Raw genomic sequence first — 22,496 nt, 5'->3', positions numbered from 1 at the left:
AAAAAAAGCTGGTTATGACCCTGCATCCAGAAAAGGTGGGGAACTAATTACTTGAAGTGGAGAAAGAATTACTGCTTCTTTGACGTAGCTGTTAACTCACTACTCCCTGAAGCCAGCTGGAAATTTCTCATTTACTCCACCAGGTTTCGGACAAGAGCCCTTGGCTGTTGTTGGAGGGAACCCGACACAACCTGCGACCAGCGTGCACCTACATAGCTGTTCGAATTATTGTATTAAGATGATCAGTGTCGCTAATCGGGAATTTCATCGGTATCATAAGAAAGACAGCATTTTAAGATTTAAAAATAATTTAAACAAAAATTAAGGAAAACCGCTGGCTGTAGTCCCTGCATCCCCATTCCCTGCTCGCTGAGCGACTCGTTTCACTCCCCCGCGACCCTCCACCAGCTGAAGTTTTCGAGTGCCGGTCAGGCCCCTCACGCCGGCGGCCCGTGGCGCTCACCCCCCGCCCGAGGGACTCCCAGCCTGGGGGGAGCGGAGCCAGGTAGGGTCCCTGGCAAAGCGCCGGCAGCGCTCCGAAGAGCGGGAACCCGGCTCCGCCGCGGGAGAAGCCCGTCCCCGGGAGGGCAGGGGAGCGGCGGCGGAGGGAAGGAGGCAGAGCAGCCCCCGCCTCCCGCCCGCTCTCCTCCCCTTCCCTCGCTCCCGCCTTTTGTGCGCCGGAGCCCGGGCGGCAACGGGCGCCAACGGCCGCGGCGCTGAGAGGAGCCCCCGGCCATTGGCTTCGGGAGCGGCGCTGTCGCGAGGGCGGCAGCTCGAGCCGCGGCTGTTCCCGTAACCAAGGCGCTGCCAGGCACAGGCGCGCGCGCACACACACACACACCCCGCGCGCGGAGCGGCGCGGGCTCGGGGCCGCCTTTGCAGCTCGTCTCCTCGCTGCACCATGCTCCGCTCCAGGCAGCGCCCGCCCGCTGCTCCGTGAGGGGAGACAGCCCGCCACCGCCCCGCGCCTAGTTAAGCGGGCGACTGGCACCCGGCTACCTCCTGCCGGTTACCTGAGTTAGCTCTGTCCCGGGGACTTCGGGCTGCCGCCCCTTCCCAGCGCCTCCCCCCGCTCCCGCTGTGGCAGCCCTTGGGCGGCGGGGGAGTGAGCCGCGAGCAGCCGGAGGGACTGCAGCCGCCGCCGGGGGAGAGGAGCTCCAGCCCCCGCCTCCGGAGCTCTTCATGGCGTCTCACCAGCAGACCAGGATCCAAGCCTACCTGGAGAAGAATAAGATCGGTCCCCTCTTCGAGGTAAGGTGCGCTCTTGCCGGCCGGCTCCTCCGCGGCGGGCGGGGGCGGGGGTGTCCCCACGATGGCCGCGGCTCGCCGCGCAGCACAGGTGAGCGCAGGGGCGAGGACGAGTTTGAGCCGCCGCTTCGGCGTCTGCCCGGCCGGGGAGGGGAGGGCAGCGCCGGCACCCCCTGCCCTGCCGCTCCACACCACACGTGTGCCCTCGCGTCCCTCCTCCGCGCCCCTCTGAGCCTCGGAGCTCCGCGCAGCCCTTCCCGGCCACCCCGCGGATGTGCCCCGCTTCTTCGCCCCGCCACGGACGCGCCGCCCTCTGCTTCACAGGCACCCGCGCGGGCCGTGAAACAGGTGCCCCTTCGTCCTCCCACCCGCGGCCCCAGTCCCTGGAGGGGTCCCTGCGGAGCTGCCCGCGTCGCCTCGGCGGCCGCGGAGCCGCGCGGTGGTGGGACGGCGGCCCGGCCCTGGCCGTCCGGCCGCGGGGAGCCGCGTACCGGCTCACCTGCCGTGCGCTGCGAGGGAAGGCGGCGCTCCCAAGCCCCCCTGTCTGCAGGGCGGCAGCGCCGAGCAGCGAGCCGCGGGGAGTGGGCGCCGCACGGCCCGCGGGCGAGAGCCGAGGCGCTGTCCCTCCGTGACCGGCTAGCGAGGAGGGAGAGGTGGATGCCTCCGCACCGGGAAACCCGCCCTCTGGACTGGGCACACGGGATGAAATCTGTCCTGCGAAAAGTCCGTGTCGATGGTGTGCTCTGAAATTTTTATCTGCAGTCATACATTTGGGAACCGTATTTTTGCTATAGATTTTCCTTGGTCTTACAAAGATGCACTTGCTTGGATTTGTAGATGCACAGATGTGCATATGTTACTATTTCTGTGCATAAGCTATGAATACTTAGAATTTAAAAGGGTACTAGAGCAATCGTGATTATTACCATTTTATCATCCTGTTTCTCATACGGTTTTTACATCTAAATGCACATACATTATACTTTGGCAGTATTATCCCAAGACACAAGTCTCCCTTTTTCAATATTTAACTTGTTCTCAATCAAGCTTACTACATATGAAATCTCTTTTATTCTGGGGTAGTGTATGTTTTGGGTAGCATTTGCCAGCCCTCATAGGAAACTGTTCATTAAGGGTCAGTTTTTATATTTTCCATGAGCTGAGGCTGTTGTGACAGATTATGTTGGCTCAGTGTCAGAGGTGTTATGTTCATTTTGCAATAAATAAAACCCCATTTGATGGAACTGTAAGTGGGTACTAGGGAACAGTAGGTGATTTTTCTAGTTCTAGAATTCACAGAAACAGAAACATTTGTGCGGTTCAATTTCTGAATAAAAGCCTGTTCAATCAACACAGTTGCTAGGGCTATATACGTAAACTGACTCCTGTAGTTTCAGTGGGAGTTAAGGGTTGTTGAGGAGTTAGGCCCTTGACAGCTGTCATTTCTTCTAAATTTTCTTAACCCATTGTTTCACACATTAAAATTCAAACAAACTACTTGACATCACTGTTCTGAGTCACTGTGTTTTAACCTAGTTTCTCAGTAGCGTAAGATGCTCCTCTCTGTTGCTTAAATAGCAGGATGCTTTAGTTATAAAGAGCAGAGGAAAAAAATGAAGAAGTTGTATTTGTTACAGTGTTTCATATATTGCTAAATATTTCACTAATCACTACATTGTAGGAATTTCATTGTGGTAGAAGGAGTCTGTGGAAGGCTCTTTGCATAACCTTCCAGGCTGTCTACAGGTTGTTAGTGCACTCCTGTATACCAGGAAGAGATTTTTGTGTGAAATCCACTTAGACCTGAGTACTAGGGGATGGATTTAAGATATAGGGCTGTAGCATTCATGTAGCTGTTTAAAGTTATTTTAATCCATAACACTGGGAGGAAGAGGATCGTAATTCTTATCTCCTCCACTTCCTGATTAGCCACTTAAAATCTACTTCTATATTTCATTTTGGTGATGTATTTTTTGTTCTCAACAGTTTTTTGAAGATCTACAACCTGTGCTTGATCTTGTAGTCCTTAGTAAGGGGAAGACATGTATTTGAAGTTGACGGGAATTGATCAAAGACTATGCACAGGGTGAAGCTTATACTCCATACTAGTATTCTTATTATATATGCATTGTGGTGTATCAAGAATACCATGTGTTCGAAGTCAGATATATTCACTAATGCATCAGTTTTTCATGCCTCTAAAAGTTCTGACATATTGAGAAGAGAGACCTGTGCTTCATCTTTCATTCAGGAACAGCTAGCATTTTCTTACACCACTTCTGGTTTTGGTGCTAATTAATCACCACTTGTCATGGATGACAGCCATCTTTTTTTGCAGTGAGTACTAATTTTCTAATACCAAGTCAAAACAGAGTAGACTTGGATTCAATTTTCTGCAGTGTTATTTGCTGAGTAGGTTGTGACTATAATTGCTCAATATATGCTTCAAGCCAACATTTTAGGGAGTGCATAAAATAATATTGGGTAATTGAGGGCAGTCACAGGAAAGAAGAAAGTGGAGAGAGGACATTCAGGCTTCTTATCATGAAGGCAGGGATGGTGATGCATAAACAGATCATATTGCATACTTGCATAAAGAATGATCAGTGATCAGGAGGACTTTACACCATAGATCTTAGATAATTACGCAGGCACAGTTAGCTGGTGGCTGGAACACTCGATGGCTTCCTGATGATGAAGTGTGATTCCCCTGCATTACAGTCAAGAGCAGTAGATGCTGTTAGTTACTAGCTGGCCATTCTGTTTCAGTTGCTTGTAGTTATCCTGGTAGTGTCTCTTTTCTCCACTCTGTCCTGTATTTGTGGCCTTCTGTTGCTGTGGTTAGGGCTTTTGGTACTTCATTAACCAGCAGTATCTACCTAAGAACATCTGTTCGTTCGGACTTCCTCTTTTTTTTAACCTTCAGTGCATGTTGCATATGCAGATGAGTTAAGTTTTATTTCTTTGCTGAAGTTTTGTATGGTGTGACACTTGAATTATCTTTCTAACTGATGTAAAGAGAAGTGTTCAAGAGAAGTGCTGACATGTGAGATGCAGGAAAACTGTAGGCCCTCCCTTGGTTAAAAAGTTGTTTCCATCTCTATAAAGAAAGGTAGGAGTAACCTGGAGAAAGAAAGAATGAGCTTAGGCTGACTCAGCAGGCATCAGCCTCCTACTGACTACTGGTACCTGTTAACGGATAGTAGGAAGTCCTATCCACTCAGATATGAATGGTAATACACAGATTCACTTGATTCCAACATTTTTACGAGTTAAATTCTTATTTATGGCTTAAAGGTGGGAAGAAAGGTGGGTGGGAATTAGTGTGTACATCTGAGACTGTGTCAATTTTGGGACTTAAGACATATTGCAAAACAACTTCGATACTTCAGCCTAATTTCCCCCTATTGAATGTAGGTCCAAAAATCATGGTTTTTCAAAATTGTTACTTTGCTGCCATTTCATCTGACACTTGCCTAAGGTGTTTTCGGGTAGAATTTCTGTGAACCTGTAAGTCAACTTCTAAATGCCCTAGGCCATGCAGGTGTTGTTAGTGCTGACAGTAAGGTCATAAATTAACCCCTTAAATTCTGTCAGGTTTAATGAGCTGGCTTATCCTGTTCTGTGTTGGTTTTGTGTGTTGTGGTTTTGGTTTTTTTTTCCTTTCACTTTTGAAAGCTTAGGCATCTTCCTGTAAGAGATTATTGGCATCTGAGAATACTGTGGTAAGACACCTAGTTTAGATTTGAGGAATGCCCTTTAGAAACGCCTCTCTTCTGGGATTTTTGTGGTAACACATAGCATAGCACTACCTGATTTTTTTTAGTGGTTTTTTTTTTTTTTACATTTAACTTGGAATGTAACAAGAATTCTAAATATGAGTTATTTCTGTGATGAAGCTTCACTGTTGTTTTTTTCCATCTTTCTAAAATGTGAACAGGAGGTGTGTGCCTAAAATTGGCTGGGACAGAGTATTCAGAATCAGCACCCACTCATTTCTGTCTGAGTGAAGTATTGACCCACTTTGCATTTCAAACATCCAATCCAACAAATTCTTTTTGTGTGCTAATAATTTCAATGAATAATCCTACTGCCTGCAAGTATCCATACATCTAGATTTCTGTATGACTGTATCTCTTCAGTATCCAGTTCTGTTCTCATTCGGGCAACCTGACAGTTAGTTTCTGAGTATTTGAAAGCTGGATCAGCACTCTTAAGAACATACTGCAATAAATCTTCAAGAGCTTTGAGATAAATTTAGTGGTTTGGAATTTTCTTATTTATAGAACTGCAGCTAGAAAGCATCCGGCAGGTACATTGTTGTTATGCAAACCAGAAGGCTGTGATTTCTTTGAGTTATAAAAAGCCAAAATAACTCTTCTCAAAATAAGCATACCAAACCCCTGGTTACCTAAGAATTTTTCTCGAAGTAATGTGGGTTTAGAACTCTAATTTTTATTTTGAACTACATAAAGGCTGTGTTCATATTACCACACTTACCTTGTTTTCCTTTAGCAGACAAAATTCCTGAGGGAAATATAATAGGAAACTATTTTTTTTTTAATTTACAGTGATTTTTTTCCTAAATGAGATGGCATTATTGGTGTATATTATGCACTGCTTCTATTATATAATTTAAATAAAATAACTATGCTTCTGACTTAAACCTGAACACATCCTAATGCACCTGTTTGGTGACTAACAGTATTTATAGTGCACCTTGCGACTGAGTTAGTCAAAGTTCAGGAATTAATTTTGGAGTTTGGACCATCTTCTGAAGCAACATTTGCCCTCAATTCTTAAATATGCAATGTAGACACAGTCAACTTGAGTGTCTCATTTACCAGTTTAAGATTCCTTACAGTATCGAATTATGTTTTAAGCTGCAATATCTGCAATGTGAATGATAGGGATGGTCTCAAAGAATTGTTTTCTTTTGAGCTTGCTCAAATAATCTTTTATTTTATTTTTGTATTATGCTTAATTGGTTAGATTCTGTTGCTAGCATGAAAGGTCTGTATTCTGGGTGATGTGAATTTACATAGAGAAGCATTTAATTTCAGGCAGCTAGATGGAGCCTTTGGATGAAGCCCTTGGAAGTTTTTCAGTACTTGGACATCATGAGCATCATTTTAGGTACTAACTGATTACCCAGTGACATCGTTTCAGCCTGGCAGTCCCTCTTTCAGAGGAGCCAATATTAGCTGTTTTTCAAAGGATGTGTGGAAACCAGCAGTGATCTGGAAATGCCACAGTGTTACACAGTGGGGGGTAGGGAATCATATAAGTTCTAATTTTTTTTGTTGCCTGCTACAGTAGGACTTTGTGATAGCCTTGATGTGCACTGAAGTAAAAGACCTACTTAAGGGGAATGAAAGTCAAATGGAAAAAAATTGTGCGGAGATGTCCTTTGCTTTTCAGAGAATTCACTGTACATTCTGATAGTTGCCTTGGTGAAGTTGTCTTTAAGGGAAAACAAGTGAAAAATCCTAATTAAAACTATAGACATACCCTTTTCCATCAACAAAGTTCCATGAGCAATGGCTTTATGCTTTTTGCTTGGGTTTTGGGGTGACCAACAAGATGCAAAAGTTGTCAGAAATTTCCCTGTGGATGTGGCATTCATAATTCTTCTCTTCTGTGGAATCTGGGTTTAAGAAAAGAGGTTGTTCCTGAATGAGGAAAATCACATATTTTGGTCTTGCTACCTGACTGGTTAATTTCTCAGCATTTGAAAGAACTTGCATTTTTGTGATGTCCATTCCTCTGGGAACTTGTCTGAAATTAGTGGAAGGTTTAAAAAAATACTGGAAAGAGACAGTGAAAGAGATCACACGTACAGGTATGCATTTGTGTGGTCACAAACATAGATGATAATCACATAAACCTTGTTTCCACAGTGGCAAAAACATTACTTTCCTGAATGGGAAATGTAGGCTTTCTTAATTGCTTTTTAAAAAGAATTCCTTCTGGGCACAAGACACAGAAAGAAATAAAAATCAAAGTTATATTCTTTGTCTAATAGTAATAATTGAATTTGAAGAATTGTATCTAAAATATGGAATGATAAAATGAAAGAATCATAATAACTTTCTTTTGCTACATTAACTTTTAATGTTTTTAAACTCTCAAAATGACAATTACTTTCTTTCTTGAGAGGGGGATCAGAATGCATAACTAGCTTGCCATAAAAAATAGCTGGGAAAACGAGAGGTAGTTCTCAATTGAGTTGCTCTCACCATCATGTACCAGCAGAGCCTGACTGCTCAATGCTAAGGTCTAGAGCTAGCAGATGTTCCTGTTTAAAATAAAATAAAATGTCATGAGTCTAATGTCTTTGCTCTAGGACATGCAGTGGGACAATGATGATTTTGAATTTTTGTCTGGCAACCCCTGTAGTAATGACTCAGTCTGGATCAAAATAAGCCCTTTACTACTGCTCTTTTTTTCTTTGCATTTTATCGCATTATGAAGTCTCTTCCAAGTTTTGGATGATATTTAATGCATGGTGTTAATTAAACCTGAAGTAAGCTCTTCAACTGTTTCGTTTCTTTTGATTAATCCAATCTTTTGGTCCAAAGGACAAATGTAAATGTCAAATATTAAATAAAAATCTTTAATGGCTTTAACTCAGTCTAATTTTTTCTAATGTGTTATTTGCTGTTACTGATTTATGCTTTTCCAAGTGGGCTAGATGCTATCTGTACCCCAGAGTCAGCACAGTCTCAGCCTTCTGGTTGTTTTGGAGCTTCTGAGAGGGAAGGGGGCAGCTAGTACCTTAACCGGCATTCCTACCACGTGTGATGCGCTTCTTTACTCTTCTGCAGCAAGTGGGATTCTTAGTTAGCTTCTTTATCTTGGTATTGACTAAAAAGACAGACCTAGAAAGACACCCGTTATTAGTGCTTGCTTCTTTTAAAAGTGTAACTTTGTAAACGGAAGCGTTAAAAAATTGAGTTAGAAACATAATATTTAAGAGCATGTTAACATCATGTTCTTTTACAGTTTGCCTCTAATTTTGAAGGTCTAATCAATACTCTTTCCCTTTTTTCAATGTCTTTTCTTCCCACTTGGTACTTTCCATTTTCTGTCTTGTTTATGTAAATGAAGAGGTGGGGACCGATCATTTCTCATTTTGTCTAGCGGGGTTTTTTTGTCTTCTGATATTTTATTTTTTTGGGGAAAGCATGTGTGCTTTTGTATGAGTGAGAGGTAATGAAGATACTTGGTTACCTCTGGACTTGAGAGGTGGCTTTGGGCATTTTTATGTTCACCAACTTTTGGAACAACGACTACCCAAACCCCTTAATGTCTGTAATATCCGGATAAAAATGAAGTGTTATTGACTGTATTCTGTATTATCCCCCTTGCAGAGATGCACAGTTTCTTATTCTGCTATCTGTGAAGTATGGGAGAGGGATATCTTCTGTGTTAAGAGAAGATGCTTCTCTAACTGAAACCATGAGAAACAGTTAAAACCCAACTGAAAGCAAAATCGTTTTCGAATAGAATTGTTAGGAAACTGTTGGTCTCCTGACTAAGGCAGTGTCCTGTTTCAGACATTACTGAAGGTGATGAAAAACAGCACTCCTTTGATAGGAGGAAAAAGGATTCATGAGTTTCATTCTAGGATGTAGGAAAAGAGCATGATCACTTGAAATGCACACCTTGCCTTTGCCAAGACAACCCAACACTGTATCTGGTCTCAGTATAGAGGGTAATATCCTTTTAAAAAGCTTGCAACAGGCACATTTTTGATGGCCTTAACTTTTATGTCAGGTACCATATGCCATGCTGTGTTAATTTCTCCTTTGGCTACTCAGTTTCACTGAATACCTGTTTTTAGTTCCATCCAAAAGTGTTCAGGCAGAGTTGTTAGGCTGAAGTCATGATGCCCCTCTGGTTTTGCTCTTCTGTTGTTTTGGGCAGTTTTCTTTCCCCATTCACATAAAATTCAAGTATTATCTTTGCATTAAACATAGAGTTTCCAGTGAAACACCTCAGTTTTGAACATAACTTTACATACCACTGTAAGGAAATGCGTTACAATTATGGGAAATGCCCATACAAAATGAAGAATGCGTGTGAACTCGCTTACCCATGCATGATAAGTAGAAGCCTATTTTATATTAGCCACCTCTTTTAAAATTTCTGTCCATATGGAGAGTGGAAATTGTTACCTTCTTGTGTATTTACATGAAGCATTCTTTCTCTCTCCTCATGTTGCCAGCTCCCTGCAATATTCAATGAGTAAAATCACTCTATTCATGCACCAGATTTCTCTATAGTAGCTGGAACAATATACTTATCAAGCTCTTTTGTTGGCTTCTGGAGGAGCTGTTTTCTGGGGCAGGAATCATGAGAGTTTGGGTCTTTCAGATATGTTGAAGCCTTTTTAATTGAATCATTCCTCCTCTCATAGCTTGTTTTACTCCAGACATTCTGGTAGTTTAGTACTTGGAACTGCAGGTTGTGAGGCTGATCTGATAGCCAATTGCTGCAGGTCCTGTTCATCTTTATTGCTGGCTGCCCATTCCTGCTGTTCTTGTTCCAGGACTGGTGGTTCTCTCATACTACAGTTACCCAGTTTAGGAAGATGAAACAGAAGAAAAAGAAGTCTGCAAAGAAGTGAAAAGTGTTCAGTTGGTTTACCTTGGTGGGTCATCGTGTAGTCTGATGAGAAGCATGGCATTGACTTGAGAGAGAAAATGTAGGTGGCGAGAGGGTGAGGGGAAGGAGAGGAGCACAGCTGCCTTTTTCTCCAGTAGCAAGCTGCTGGATGGGTATAAGTGGTCTCTAAATCACTCCATGAGTTCTAACTCACTGCTCAACCCTGTACATGAGGAGCTTGTTTGCTTAAGCTAGCTTCATATAGATCTTGCCTTTTAAAGGTTCAGTTCCCCATAGGTCAGGAGAATGTCATGGACCCCAGTCCAGTCCCTTCTGTGAAGAAGCAGATGAGGGAATTGAATAATTAGGGAGGATGGCCTAATGAGTTAGGAGGAAATGGACCATATGAATACACTGAGCATGAAAGTGAGAATGGATAGGAAATGGAAGGGGATGGGATGACAAAGATTAATGCTACATTGCCAATGCATTCTTTTTCATTTCTTTTTTTTTTTTCTTATAATCTCATTCCCTATAGTCAAATGGTTACCTGGGATCTGTACTTTCTTTTTTAAAGAAAAGTTCTAGCACTTGTGGTTGCTGAGAGTATGACTGAAGGGTGAGAAACACAGGGCAAATACAAGCAAATATAACTTCTTATCATCTAAAGAAATGTGCATGTTTTGCAGTGTCTGACTCATACTTCTAGTACTTGATCTTGGCAATACTGCTTGGGTATAGATTTGCCAGGGAGTTAAAGGTGTCCTTAGCACTGCTGTTAACATTGGCTGCTGTGCCACAAAGTCCTTCAAGATTGCATTACACTCCAATTTGATAGGCATTGCATCTCTGCTGACACTTGTATGAGTGGGGAGATAAACTGATGATTGTGAAGGATTCCTCTGGTCAGGTATCTATCTCAAAGAAAGGAATTCTGAATGATAAGTTCCATGTTTCTTTTGGTGCACTAATGCAGAAAAGCTGTTCTGTATTGTTGATAGCAGAATTCATCCTAGAAGCCTAAATGAGTGTGTTGTGGTTCAACCCAGCAGGCAGCTGAACACCACCCAGCTGTTTGCTCACTCCCCCCAACAGGATGGGGGAGAGAATCGGAAAAAAAAAAAAAGGTAAAACTCATGGGTTGAGATAAAGACAATTTAATAGGACAGAAAAGAAAGGAAAAATAATAATAATGATAAAAGAATATACAAAACAAGTGATGCACAATAGAGTTGCTCACCACCTGCTGACCGATGCCCAGTCAGTTCCCAAGCAGCGGACCCCTGGCTAGCTTTTCCCCTAGTTTATATGCTGAGCATGATGTCGTATAGTATGGAATATCCCTTTGGTCAGTTGGGGTCAGCTGTCCCAGCTGTGTCCCCTTCCAACTTCTTGTGCACCCCCAGCCTACTCTCTGGTGGAGTGGTGTGAGAAGCAGAAAAGGCCTTGACTCTGTGTAAGCACTGCTCAACAGTAACTAAAACATCAGTGTGTCATCAGCATTATTCTCATCCTAAATCCAAAACACAGCACTATACCAGCTCCTAGAAAGAAAATTAACTCTATCCCAGCTGAAATCAGGACAAAGTGGAAGCTATCTCTTCTGGAGACTTGGGAGATTGTTCATAGAACTGAAAAGGAAGGGTAGTTTCATCTGTAGATGACCTTAGGAGAGAACCTGTGGAAGCAATTATAGATAGGGGAGTTAGGAAGAAAAAAATTTCATGAGGCAGATTCTGTGATAGTTTTGTAAAGGTGGAAGTGGGGGGCGTGGGTGTGAGTAAGGCTATAGTTTCATTTGAAGAAGAAAAGAGAGAGACTGTGTAAGATTACTGGATTTCAGTGGCTGGGTTTACTGGGATTTCTCAGATTGAAATGTGTGTGTGTGCATGTGCATGCGCTCTGCAATGCATATAGACACTCTGAAGCACTGGGACACACCTGAGAATCCCATGTGCACTGGACAAAGATCCTGCATAAATGCAGTAGGTGCTGTATGTTCCTGTTCAGACATATTGTATTAACTGCACGTGTCCAGGCCAGTTGGACATGACACGCTCAGTATACCCAGTGTGACCTGGGTATTCATCTTCCTAAGCATTCTGAAGAGTCTTGTCCTTCCTGCCTAATCAGGACAAAGCAGAGATGTCCAGGGAAACACAAGCTGAGGACAAAACCAAGGTTTGCAGGTGCAGAAATTCCTCTGTGTGTGCCATCATGAAACACCACCCATAATTGTGCTGAGGACAAACTCTGCACAGGATTAACCTTGGAGAGATGGCAGGCTGCAACTCACTGAGTATCTTTTTAAGACACATCCTTTTGCATGATGTAGAACCACCAGGAAAAATAAAAAGGTGTTTTAGAGCTCCTCCTAAGTGTGCCCTGGTTCAGAATAATACCAGTAGATAATAATGCCTGTAGTCTAACACAAAGTGTGAGATAGTGAAGCTATTTGGAGACAAAGGCTGAATGGATACTTACCAATATGGAGCAAAGAAGGAACACACAAAGAGAAGACTAAATAGCTAGAGTAACAGATTTAACATTGATTTCTTATCCCTTGAGGGAGGAATACCTGAAAGAAAAAGATAGCAGGGGAGAAAAAGGAACAAAGGTAAATAAGAAACTCAAGAGAATTTATTTTATTCTGTGTTTCCCTATGGTAATAGAAAAAAGGTTAGAAGAATGAAGTTGGCCAAAATGAAGATCCACTTAATATTTACTTAAACACTGAAGAAAAAGTTAAGAAGTCAAGAGAGGAAATACAATATACAGTAGTTAGGGTACTGAAACAGTAGCCAGTTCTGCTACTGTTTGCTACTGCTGTCCCACTGCATTATCATGTATTATACCGTGCTTGTGTCTCTCCTTCCTTTGTCTGTCTTGTTTATCTGCACAGAGACTGCAAACCCCTCTGGCTCTTACAGTCTTCACATGGTTTAGGAGTTTTCACAGCAAGGCCCTAAGCTCATTATGGCCCTTCTGCTGCTTCTTCTTTCTTTGTGCTGCCTCAGTGCCTGGTAGTGCTATTAATCCCATTAATTGGTGCCACACATTCAAAAAAATTGATTTCTCCTCCCTCCTCCCCTGCTTAGTGTGGCGGTTCAGAGCATTCAGAAGTCTCAAGGCTGCAGTGCAGTCCATGTGAGCACGTTGTGTTCCCACAGGGAGCCCTGCTGCAGTTGGTGAGGCCCTGATTTACAAGAGGAAGGCCTTCACTTGTAACCAGGCAGATTTAGCCTAACATTAAATTAATAGCAATCAAATCATCAGGAAGCTTTAATTGGGCAATCACTGTCAGGGTTGGGAAGTTACTTGTGGGAAGAAACAAACAAAAACATACACCAGTGATTTGCAGGCATTGTTTTCTAAATAAAAAGCATTAGAAAATAAGATTAATAATGCTTTGACTGTTATTAAAAATAGCTCTACAACCCAAAAACCTATCACATCTTCTAAAATTACCCAGATGTCAGCTTCTAGAAATGAAGTGATTCTTAGTTGCCTAAGCCATTGCATTCTTGATGGTAGAAGTGTCTGATGAGAAATGATGGACCTAACTACAGTTCTACGTACAATTCAATTATATGTCCTTAAAGATTACCATTGCTACCCATTTAAAGTTTTAAATCATTCATACAGTAGTACTTACTTAAATATCCACTTATGGCTTTAGCTTTCTTGTAAAATACACTCCTTTGGTCTTTTGTTTGAAAACCTAAGTCAGAGGACAGCTGCAGATGTTGCAGGTCATGTCCTGGGTAGGTTAGCGAGGGCATGCTGACTAGATCCATGGTGACAGTTTACATGGAGGAGATAGTCAAAGTGCAAATGACAGTTTTTTAGAAATATACCAGTTTTGTGTATGTGTTGAGGTTACCTTGTTTGGTCTAGAAAGTGATTTTAATAAGTTGATCCATATGATGTTATTATTAGAACTTGTGGTTTTTGTTGACTTCTTTTAAAGCCATTTTTCCTACTATTTTTTCTCTTGGAAAAAATATTTATTCATTAGCTTATATTTTTGTTACACAGAGACCAATATTAATATTTTTTTCTTATATCATACTTATGCTTTGCATAATGTAAAAATGGCTTTAATATTGCAATCATATATGTAACTTAGCTAGTCTATAATTTACAGAGTGGAAAGTGTATCCTGCTTATGTAAGCTGATATTTATTTAGCTGTCCCCATTATCTCAGACCTACTTTATTTGTGGGCATGATATGGTAAGTGTCAGCCTTAAGCCTGTGCAACCAATGCACTTGTCCTCCCAGAGGCCAAACAGAAGTGTCCAACATCCTCATTTCAGAGACTTCTTTTCAGCTCGGTATTGACATAGGTCTCAGTTTTCAACTGCTCTTTAAAGCTAGTGTGAGGGAGATTTTTCCCATTACTTACTTAGGTGAGGATTCTGTAAGGACTTGGGCATGCAAGTAACTTTTTAATGGAACAAATAATTAGTAATCCATGTGAGAAATCATGAAGGTAAACTATATATATGCTTCAGCTTTTTTCCAGTAGCATTACATATGAATCTGCATTGAATGAATCTTGTTTTCAGCCACAAGTGCTGGTATTATACTGAGAAGTACAAAAGAAAGAGATCCAAAAATATGATTAACAGTAGTTGTGTCACTTATACTTTAGCTTAAGTCTTCATATATCATATTTTGTGTTTGTCCTCAGGATGCAAGGTATGCTACCTTAAATTCCTTCATAATGACACATTGATGAGCAGATGTGAGTAGGTCTGAGAATGTAAAATTTATAGCCATCATTTTTGAAAAATAGGGATTGACAGCAATGTACAACTTAGGACTGGGTAGAAATATTTTATTCTTTTTTTATTCTTGTTGAAAACCACATTTCCTTTAAACCTTTAAGTTTGATAAATTGAAATGTTTTGTTAAAGCAACCTGTAGTGTTTTTGTGATGAGTTGACTTTCAGCTGAAATTCCTCATTTGGCTGAATTGCTTGATGGAAATTATAGTTTGGATGTCTCTTAAGCTCCTACAAGCTCTCTCTGTGGCTTGACTATGCTGAGAACAAACCAATAAATCCTGTATGGAAACCATAGGCCTTAAATGTCAATGATATTCATTCTGTCCTCCCTCTTCATGGTTCTCTTTCACATTGAGCAGTAGTGATCACAAATATAGGCCATCCATGTAAAATTAAATCACTACACAGGAATGCAAAACTAGGATATGTAGGGTTTTTTTGTTGTTGTTGTTTTCCAGAAGTAATGTTTAAAAAGTCCGTTGCTGATGGATAAAAAAAGTGAGGATTAGTATTTGGGTAAAGCTAGATTATTGCTTTAGATTTGAAAAAGAAGCCCATGAGAATAGACTGTTATGCCTGTGATGGTGTTTCTTTCTGGAGATGGACTATTAAGTCAAATGGCGATTCTCAGAACCTTCAGAAGAGTGTTTGGCCAAATTTTTGGACTGGGAATAGGTGGACATTTATTCACTGGAAAAATATTGCTGTATCTTATTTACGTCACATTACCATTTGTGTTCAGCTGTAATCAAACCCTAGATATATTGAGGCTTTTTCCAATTTTAAAAAAATTGAAATAATTGGAAGCATTTGAATTTAAGATGTTGCAAATAATAGCCGTTATACTGCAAAAGTGCTTGAATGTTTTTTTCCATGACTGCTTATACAGTGTTTTTGTCTAATAGTTGAGCATATGAAAATTTACCATAGTATTACACAAAATGGGATCTCGCCATTCTCCTAAGTCCTTATAATAATAGCTACAATTATAATAATCAAGAAGCCTTTCTCATAGCATCTTTTTGCCCTACATTCAGTGGAACATTCAGTTTATTTATTCTAGTTTTCTATGATACCAAAAGGTTTTGTGAGCCTGATGTATATCAATAATATATATGTATATATATTTGTGGGAAAAGGGAATGCTTTCTGTGCCTCCCATCAGCTGGATGATTTTTGCATTTGATCCAGTACTTGAGCATTATTTTTATATTTTATACAAAAACTGTTCAAATAATTACATTCAGATTGAAAGTTAAGCTGAATGAGTATTACAGAATGTGTTTTTAAAGGTCTGTGTGATTACTGCGCGATACATATAAAAGTGAACCACCGTAAGTTTGTATGAGCAATTATAAACCTAACTTTCAATGGTGTTTTTTTTTTACTTTGAAGCATACTTTCGTTTTAACATAGGAAATGGGATTTGAAAAACAAACATGAAATTTATCCAAATCAAAAATGAAGAGGACAAAACCTAGTCATGTGCTGTTATAGTCCAGGGACAGTCACAGCCCCAGCCTGAAGCGGACTCTGCAGCGTCGGTGAAGCTGTATAGGGCTGAGTGTTTAGAAATATGCATTTGGCATTGGACCATCTCTTCTGTTAAACACATGCCTGGCTGTAATCCATTGTATCTAATATCCGTTGTATATTGTCAACAAAGTTTGATATTTTCCTTTGTAGAGTACAACAGACACGCTGTTCTTTCACTTCTGCTACTCAGTTGTCGTTTGTCAGAGTCATTTTCTGGGGCACCCTTTTCAGGGCATGATTATAGGACATGCAGCCTCTGAGGAGGAACTGTCTTGTCTGAAGTGAGTCTTCCAGTGACTCTTTCTGTGCAGAAGTTGCATGGGGATCTGTTCTTCCTCATGGTGCTCCAGAGGAAGGGACACGCTTTGCAATGAGCCGAGTCTGGAAGGTATGGGGGTAGGGTGAGAGGCTTCTGTCTCTTCTGATGGTGATCAGATCTCCCTCCAATTTGTAACATCACCTGTGTAAATGCAGTTGTGCACTGGTTAAAAGTATTGTTTTGGATCTGTGATTCCAGTAGCCAAACCTGGGTGAAAAAAAATCATTCAAGTTACAGTTCCACACAAGATAGTTGTAGTTGTGTTTCGGCATCGGGAATTGATGTTTGGATATGGAAATAACTTGATTAATGCAGGACTGTCCTGATACAAGTGTTTAGATTGAGTCATTGACATTACATCCTCCAGGAGTAAAATAAAATACAGTATTTCTTAAATGAACAAAGCTAAATGTTACTTAGATATTAGTGCTGTTCTTAATATGACTACCAAATTACGCCTGCCATTTTCTGTCTTTCCATGCCTTTTAGGGAATATGGTGGTGTCTTTTTTTCTGGGTATATTTCAAGACATGTAAAAGCAATGTAATAAGTTATCCTTCCTATATATAGTTAAATCAATTATCTGCTGAAAGACTCCACTATCTTTATATTGTATTTTCATCTGCTGGCTGCAACAAGGAAACGGTACTGTATTGTGATAGAAATTGTCCAGACGTATTGCAAACGAGAACTTTTGCCCAATGAGTTTTGAGTCTTATCTCAAGGCAGCACAAAGCCTATAGATGAGGTAAGCAAGTAAATGTGTAGAGGGGATCTTGGAGGAATGGTAGTATGAGCATGCATTTTCAGAAGGTAAGCTTGGTGTGTGCTTCGGAAGCATAGATTTTGCTTTGTAGGAGCAGTCAGTTAGGCAGCTTGTTAATCTTCAGTAGGCTCTGTATTCTAGATTCAGTCCTCAGACTGGCCAGGTCTGTGTGTATTCAGACCTTGACACTGAAGGGCCTGCTTTTCAGGAGAATCCCTGATGGCAGCCTGGGGGTTTTTCCACAAGCCTGGGCCATTTTTAGGTGGAGATGGAGGCAGTGACTGTACCTTCTCAGGGCTCAGGCAGAGCAATGAACCTGGTAGTGCTAGCAGGAAGCAGTTTGGGAACCCCGGAAGGTGTCTGGAGACATGTAGACCATGGGTAGCTCTGCTCTCAGTGTTAACATTTCCTTCCCCTAGCAATTTTCCTATTGTGTCTCTCATACCTGATTCTTCGTGATTCATGTTGTACTCTAAACCTGAATACTTCAAGCTTGCACTGTTTAGGTCAAAATGGACACCTGTGTGTCTCTTTCCCTACATGTGACTAATCTTCAGTTTGTTTTTTAGTTTGACTATGATGGGATAGTAATTCTCAGAAGTTTCTCTGTTTTGAGCAGCAGAAGTATCTATTTTAATTTGACTTGACATAAAGAGATTATCCATGAAGGCAGAGCATGTTAGAAATCTGTCAGAACTTTGAAAATAATATTAAGGAAAAAAAGGTATCATTAAAACAGTTTCTCTGTCATCTTGCTCACTGATGGGGAAAATCATACAAGTGATTTTTGGCTTAACTGATGGTTGATAAAAATGCATATGGAAGTAATCGCAGCTGGATTTTACTTCCAACTGAACTGGAATTATTAATGTGTCTTCCCAGTTGGGGCTGAAGATAAATTCAGGTGCACTGGTATCCAACAGAAATATAATGGTTGCCAGTATCATGTCATAGCATGTAACAGGTGGTAGCACACAAAATGCTGGAGGATCCCCTAGAGTATGGAAAAAAATTGGTCAATATTGTTTTTTATTAGTTAACATAGTTATTTAGCTACTTATAATATTATTAATTCATGTATTTATAATCAAATTTTGTTGTTATATCCATGGGCTGATGGCTTCTGCATGGCAAAAGATTCCTGTATTCTTGCATTTGAAGTGACCAATTCTTTTCATTCTGATTTCATTGTGGGTTTTGCTTTTTTTTTTAATGGCAAAGTTCAAGTGTATATATAATTAAGGAAAAACTTCATCTACCCCTAAATGAATGCAGGTTAAAATGAATGCTAATATAAAAGCATTACTTATAATAGTAAACGAGGAGATTTTTATAATTTCCACTTGCAGTTAGACAAGCACGGAGTATAAGCTGTGTAGAACCAAACTGAACATGACTGTGTGTTCTCAGAGGCTTTTGAAAGCTATCGGGTATCTGCTTGCAGATAGTCTTCAGTGGCTTTGGTGATTATTCTGACAAGATACTGTGCATCTTGTGTTACCTGTAAAAGGCAAATCAGTGTGACCTTTCTTGTGTGTGTGTGGGGAAGGATACAAGTAGCTTTAAATCAATGAAGCAACTGCTTATATGTGAAATAACCTTTTGTCTTCTTAAAATGCTATATAAAAACTATGTGTTAGTCTTATTTAAGGAGTTCCAGCCACATTTGCAGTATATAAATTCTGCAGATATAAAAGAACTCTTTGTATTTTTCTGTGGTGAAAATGAATTTCCAGACTTTTCTATGGCAACAAATTCTGACCTTTCCAGTTCAGAAATCTCTGTTGTATTGGTGCATATTAAACATTTAGTTCTATTTAAAAAGCAGATTACAACATTGGTATGAAGTCTTATGAGACCAAGTCAATCTCTCACAGGTAAATAATAGGAAATTAAGATGCTTATCTGAATAGATATTAATCTATTCAATGTGTATGAATAAAACTTGTAATTAGACTGAGTATTACCAACAGTTGTTTAGCTGCTGTACTAAAGGAACATCTCCAAATGACATGATTTAAGTAAATTCTAACAATCAGGGAGCATCTGTTAGCTTCATTGGAATTTATTTGGTGATCATGACTTGAGCAAATTTAGGGTTAATTTATGTAGGCAGCTAAAGTCAGGATAATTAAATCTGTGTTAGCACTTCCCTACCCTGGACTCTGGTAACTCACATTCTTCATTTTGTGTCACTGTAATTGCTAGTTATTATTTGAACTTCCATGTGAATAGTTTAAAAATTCTTGGTCAAGATTAAACAACTTTGAAAACAAAATTTTTATGATTATTTTAATGCATAGAATTTATACAGAATATTTAGTAACTTTGGCTACACACACTGGACAGCAGAACTTTTTAAAACATCGTCTCATATTTATCTTTCTGTACAACTTGAGTAAATGTAATGTTGTAGTGATGTAATTACTTCTATCCTTTTTCCACAGGAGAAGTAATATTGATTTGCCTTTTACAGATAATGCATGATCTGCAGTGCCTTGTTCCAAAAGCTGTCAGAGCAGAGTGTCTGCTAATGGACATCTGATAGCTCTGAGTTTTAATTTTTCTCCCAACATGGACTTGACTGTCTGCAGCTTCATCATGTCTATTATCCTGTGCTTTGTATGTTACATGTTAGTTGCATGCACTGGTGAAACCCATGGAAGGCATCCAACTGGTGGTTTCCAGGGGTAAACTTCATATTGTGGAATGAGCATCAGGATAAAGCTCCATTGAAAATAAGGCTTCAATGTCTGAATGGGATTTTGTTGTGTAAAAGTGATGCTAACTTAAAGAGGTTCCCTAATGTTTATACTTCTGTGATAGCAGTTACGGGATTTCTCAAGACCTCCCTTTTTAAAGAAGGCCAACAAAGAAAAAATCATTGAGGGTGTGATCTGAGGAATGATGAGTGTTTAGTTACAAGCCAAGTTAGTCACATTGATAGGTCCGAATACTGCATGGGTAGTAGTATGTCTCAGAATGGTGATCCAGAAACCCCACATACTAAGCAGGAACTCACCCATAGTACTAAATGCCAAAGCACAGAGAAATGTCTGAAATATTAGCCAGGTCTAGAGTGTCAAGCTGGAGTTGAAAACAGGTGTTGCTGTGCACATAGGCACAACGATCTGAATGCTTCCCTGAGGGATGATGCTAGTAGTGTTTCAGAGATCACAGTTCCCTGTTTTCTCTTCAAGTGTGCCTAGAAGTGAAGCAGCTCTCCACAGTGTCAAAGGACTGTGTCTATATTTTATCTAAATGCTGTCTAATACTAGCCACTGAATTGTCAAATTGTGCTCCCTCTTCTGTCACTGCCTGAATTATCTGTGTGTGTCCATCTATCTATCTTACTGTTCAGTAGCATAGGTTTAGCAGGCAGCTTAGAAAATTTCTTTTCCTTGATACGTTATAGTCTTGAGTTAGACAGTATCATTTATGGTGAGGGATGTGGGTTTGAATCTCCTCAGGCTGATGGTAGCCTTACATTGTATCTAGATTCCAGTATCCTGAAGGTGAACCAGAGCTTATATGCAGCTGGCAGGTGTTGGCCTTACTATATTTGTGAGGAGTCTAATATTGGGCACACGTTAGGCATGGTCAGAGAACACCAAATCCGGCAGGCTTCTCAGGAATCTTAGGTGCTAGTCCATGTAGTCTTCATCAGGTTTTGCAGGATCTGAAAGACTTGTTGCTGGGAAAGTTAGGAGATTTCCTTAGAAATCTCTTGTAGATCCTGTTATCTTCTCTAGCACCTGAGTTACTGATTAGTAACTGTTTACATCCACAACTGTTTACATCCAAAGACTCTATTACATGGACAGATGATCCCTTAGTGGCCTTATAAAACCAATATGCTAAATTATTTTTTGTGTCATTAAATCTTGAACTTTAAATGTGGGATTTAAACCTGATAAATGTGTTTTTTAAATTTTTAAAATTATAATCTTTTATTCTTAATGGATCTCTAACTTTGAGAAGCTCAAACTAATTATACAAATTCAATCCTATTCAGAAACCTGAAATCCAATGTCATTATCACCTCTCTCTTCCTATAACCGAGGCTGCTTGCCACAACTTTGTATGCAACAATGGTGCAGACTTTGTTCATGTTAACCTGTTGTTCATAGGTACTTCCCACTTGCAATCTCATGCAATCTAACATTGCCGGTTCACAGTTGTTATTTTCATTATACTTCATAGCATTTTGCCCCAGGTATTGCATTATATTTGTATGTGAAAGCACCACCTAAAGCCTTAACTAAGAAGGCAAAAACCTATTTACTCAGGGGTTTTTTGTGGTTTTTTTTTTTTTTATAGAGCATGCAGGCCACTCCAGAAGATCAGGATCTGTTGTCTTGCTAAAGAGCACTGATCAAGGTTTGCTTCCTGAATTTAAAATGTGGTCAGAAGAGATGGTCACAGAATCCCTCTTCTATTCACTTTCTCAGGGACTATGGGATCCTGTGTTCAGTGTCCTGTTCAGCCTGCAGGTTTTAGACTCACATCTCCCGCCTCCTTGCAGGCGAGTGTCAGCAGGCTGTAGCATAGTTATTCAGGCAGCTGCTTTGGAAAAGTAGTCTTGCATTCTGGTCACTTCCCCATCATTGCCTTTGTTTGATCCTGAAGTGTTTGGATAAAATAGGCTCATTCCTGAGGTATATCAGATCACAAAGGTTCACTTACAGCTTATGTACCTGGAGTATTTTCAAGTGAAGCGGATGGTATCAATACTACAGAGATTGTCAAGATGCAGTTTTAGTTTTGGGTAACTAAATTTTCCTTAACTCTCAGTTTAGATATGGAAATCTTTTATTGGCCCATAGTGTTCCTAGTACAATCATGTATAACCCCACAGTCCTTGAAGTAATTATTTGAACTCTGGTAATAAAAACTTTAAATTTAATTTTAAATGATTGAACTGAAAATTAAACAGATTCACCCACTCTCTTTTGTAATAAGGCATACTTAAAAATAAATCCATTAGATTAAAATCATCCATTAGATTGTGCTCATACTTCAAAAGTAAATTTATTATAAGAGACTTTAATAAAGAAAGTGGATATGTAAGTGCAAAAACCCATTATTTCTAATTCTAAATTTAGGGCCAATGTGTGATTCTAGTATCTTAGTCCAAAGGGTAATTTCAAAACTGTTCATATAGTAAAGCCACCACCTAAGGAGCTCTATATGAGTGATAGGATTTGAACTTCAGTCCAAAGCCT

General features: G+C 40.4%; 1 protein-coding gene across 1 annotated transcript in view; it reads left to right on the top strand.

Moving 5' to 3' along the window:
- The first annotated feature begins 692 nt into the window (after positions 1-692).
- C2H8orf34 (chromosome 2 C8orf34 homolog) overlaps positions 693-22,496 on the top strand; it is a 172,904-nt gene continuing 151,100 nt past the window's right edge. Inside the window, exon 1 of the mRNA XM_072851245.1 lies at positions 693-1,251. Within this exon, the coding sequence (XP_072707346.1) occupies positions 1,183-1,251 (69 nt within the window). The 5' untranslated portion in view covers positions 693-1,182. The remainder of the gene's footprint in view (positions 1,252-22,496) is intronic.

Source organism: Ciconia boyciana, chromosome 2, assembly GCF_034638445.1.
Source record: "Ciconia boyciana chromosome 2, ASM3463844v1, whole genome shotgun sequence".
NCBI lineage: Eukaryota > Metazoa > Chordata > Aves > Ciconiiformes > Ciconiidae > Ciconia > Ciconia boyciana.
The sequence above is the reverse complement of the archived record's forward strand: the minus strand, read 5'-3'. Positions and strand labels throughout refer to the sequence as shown.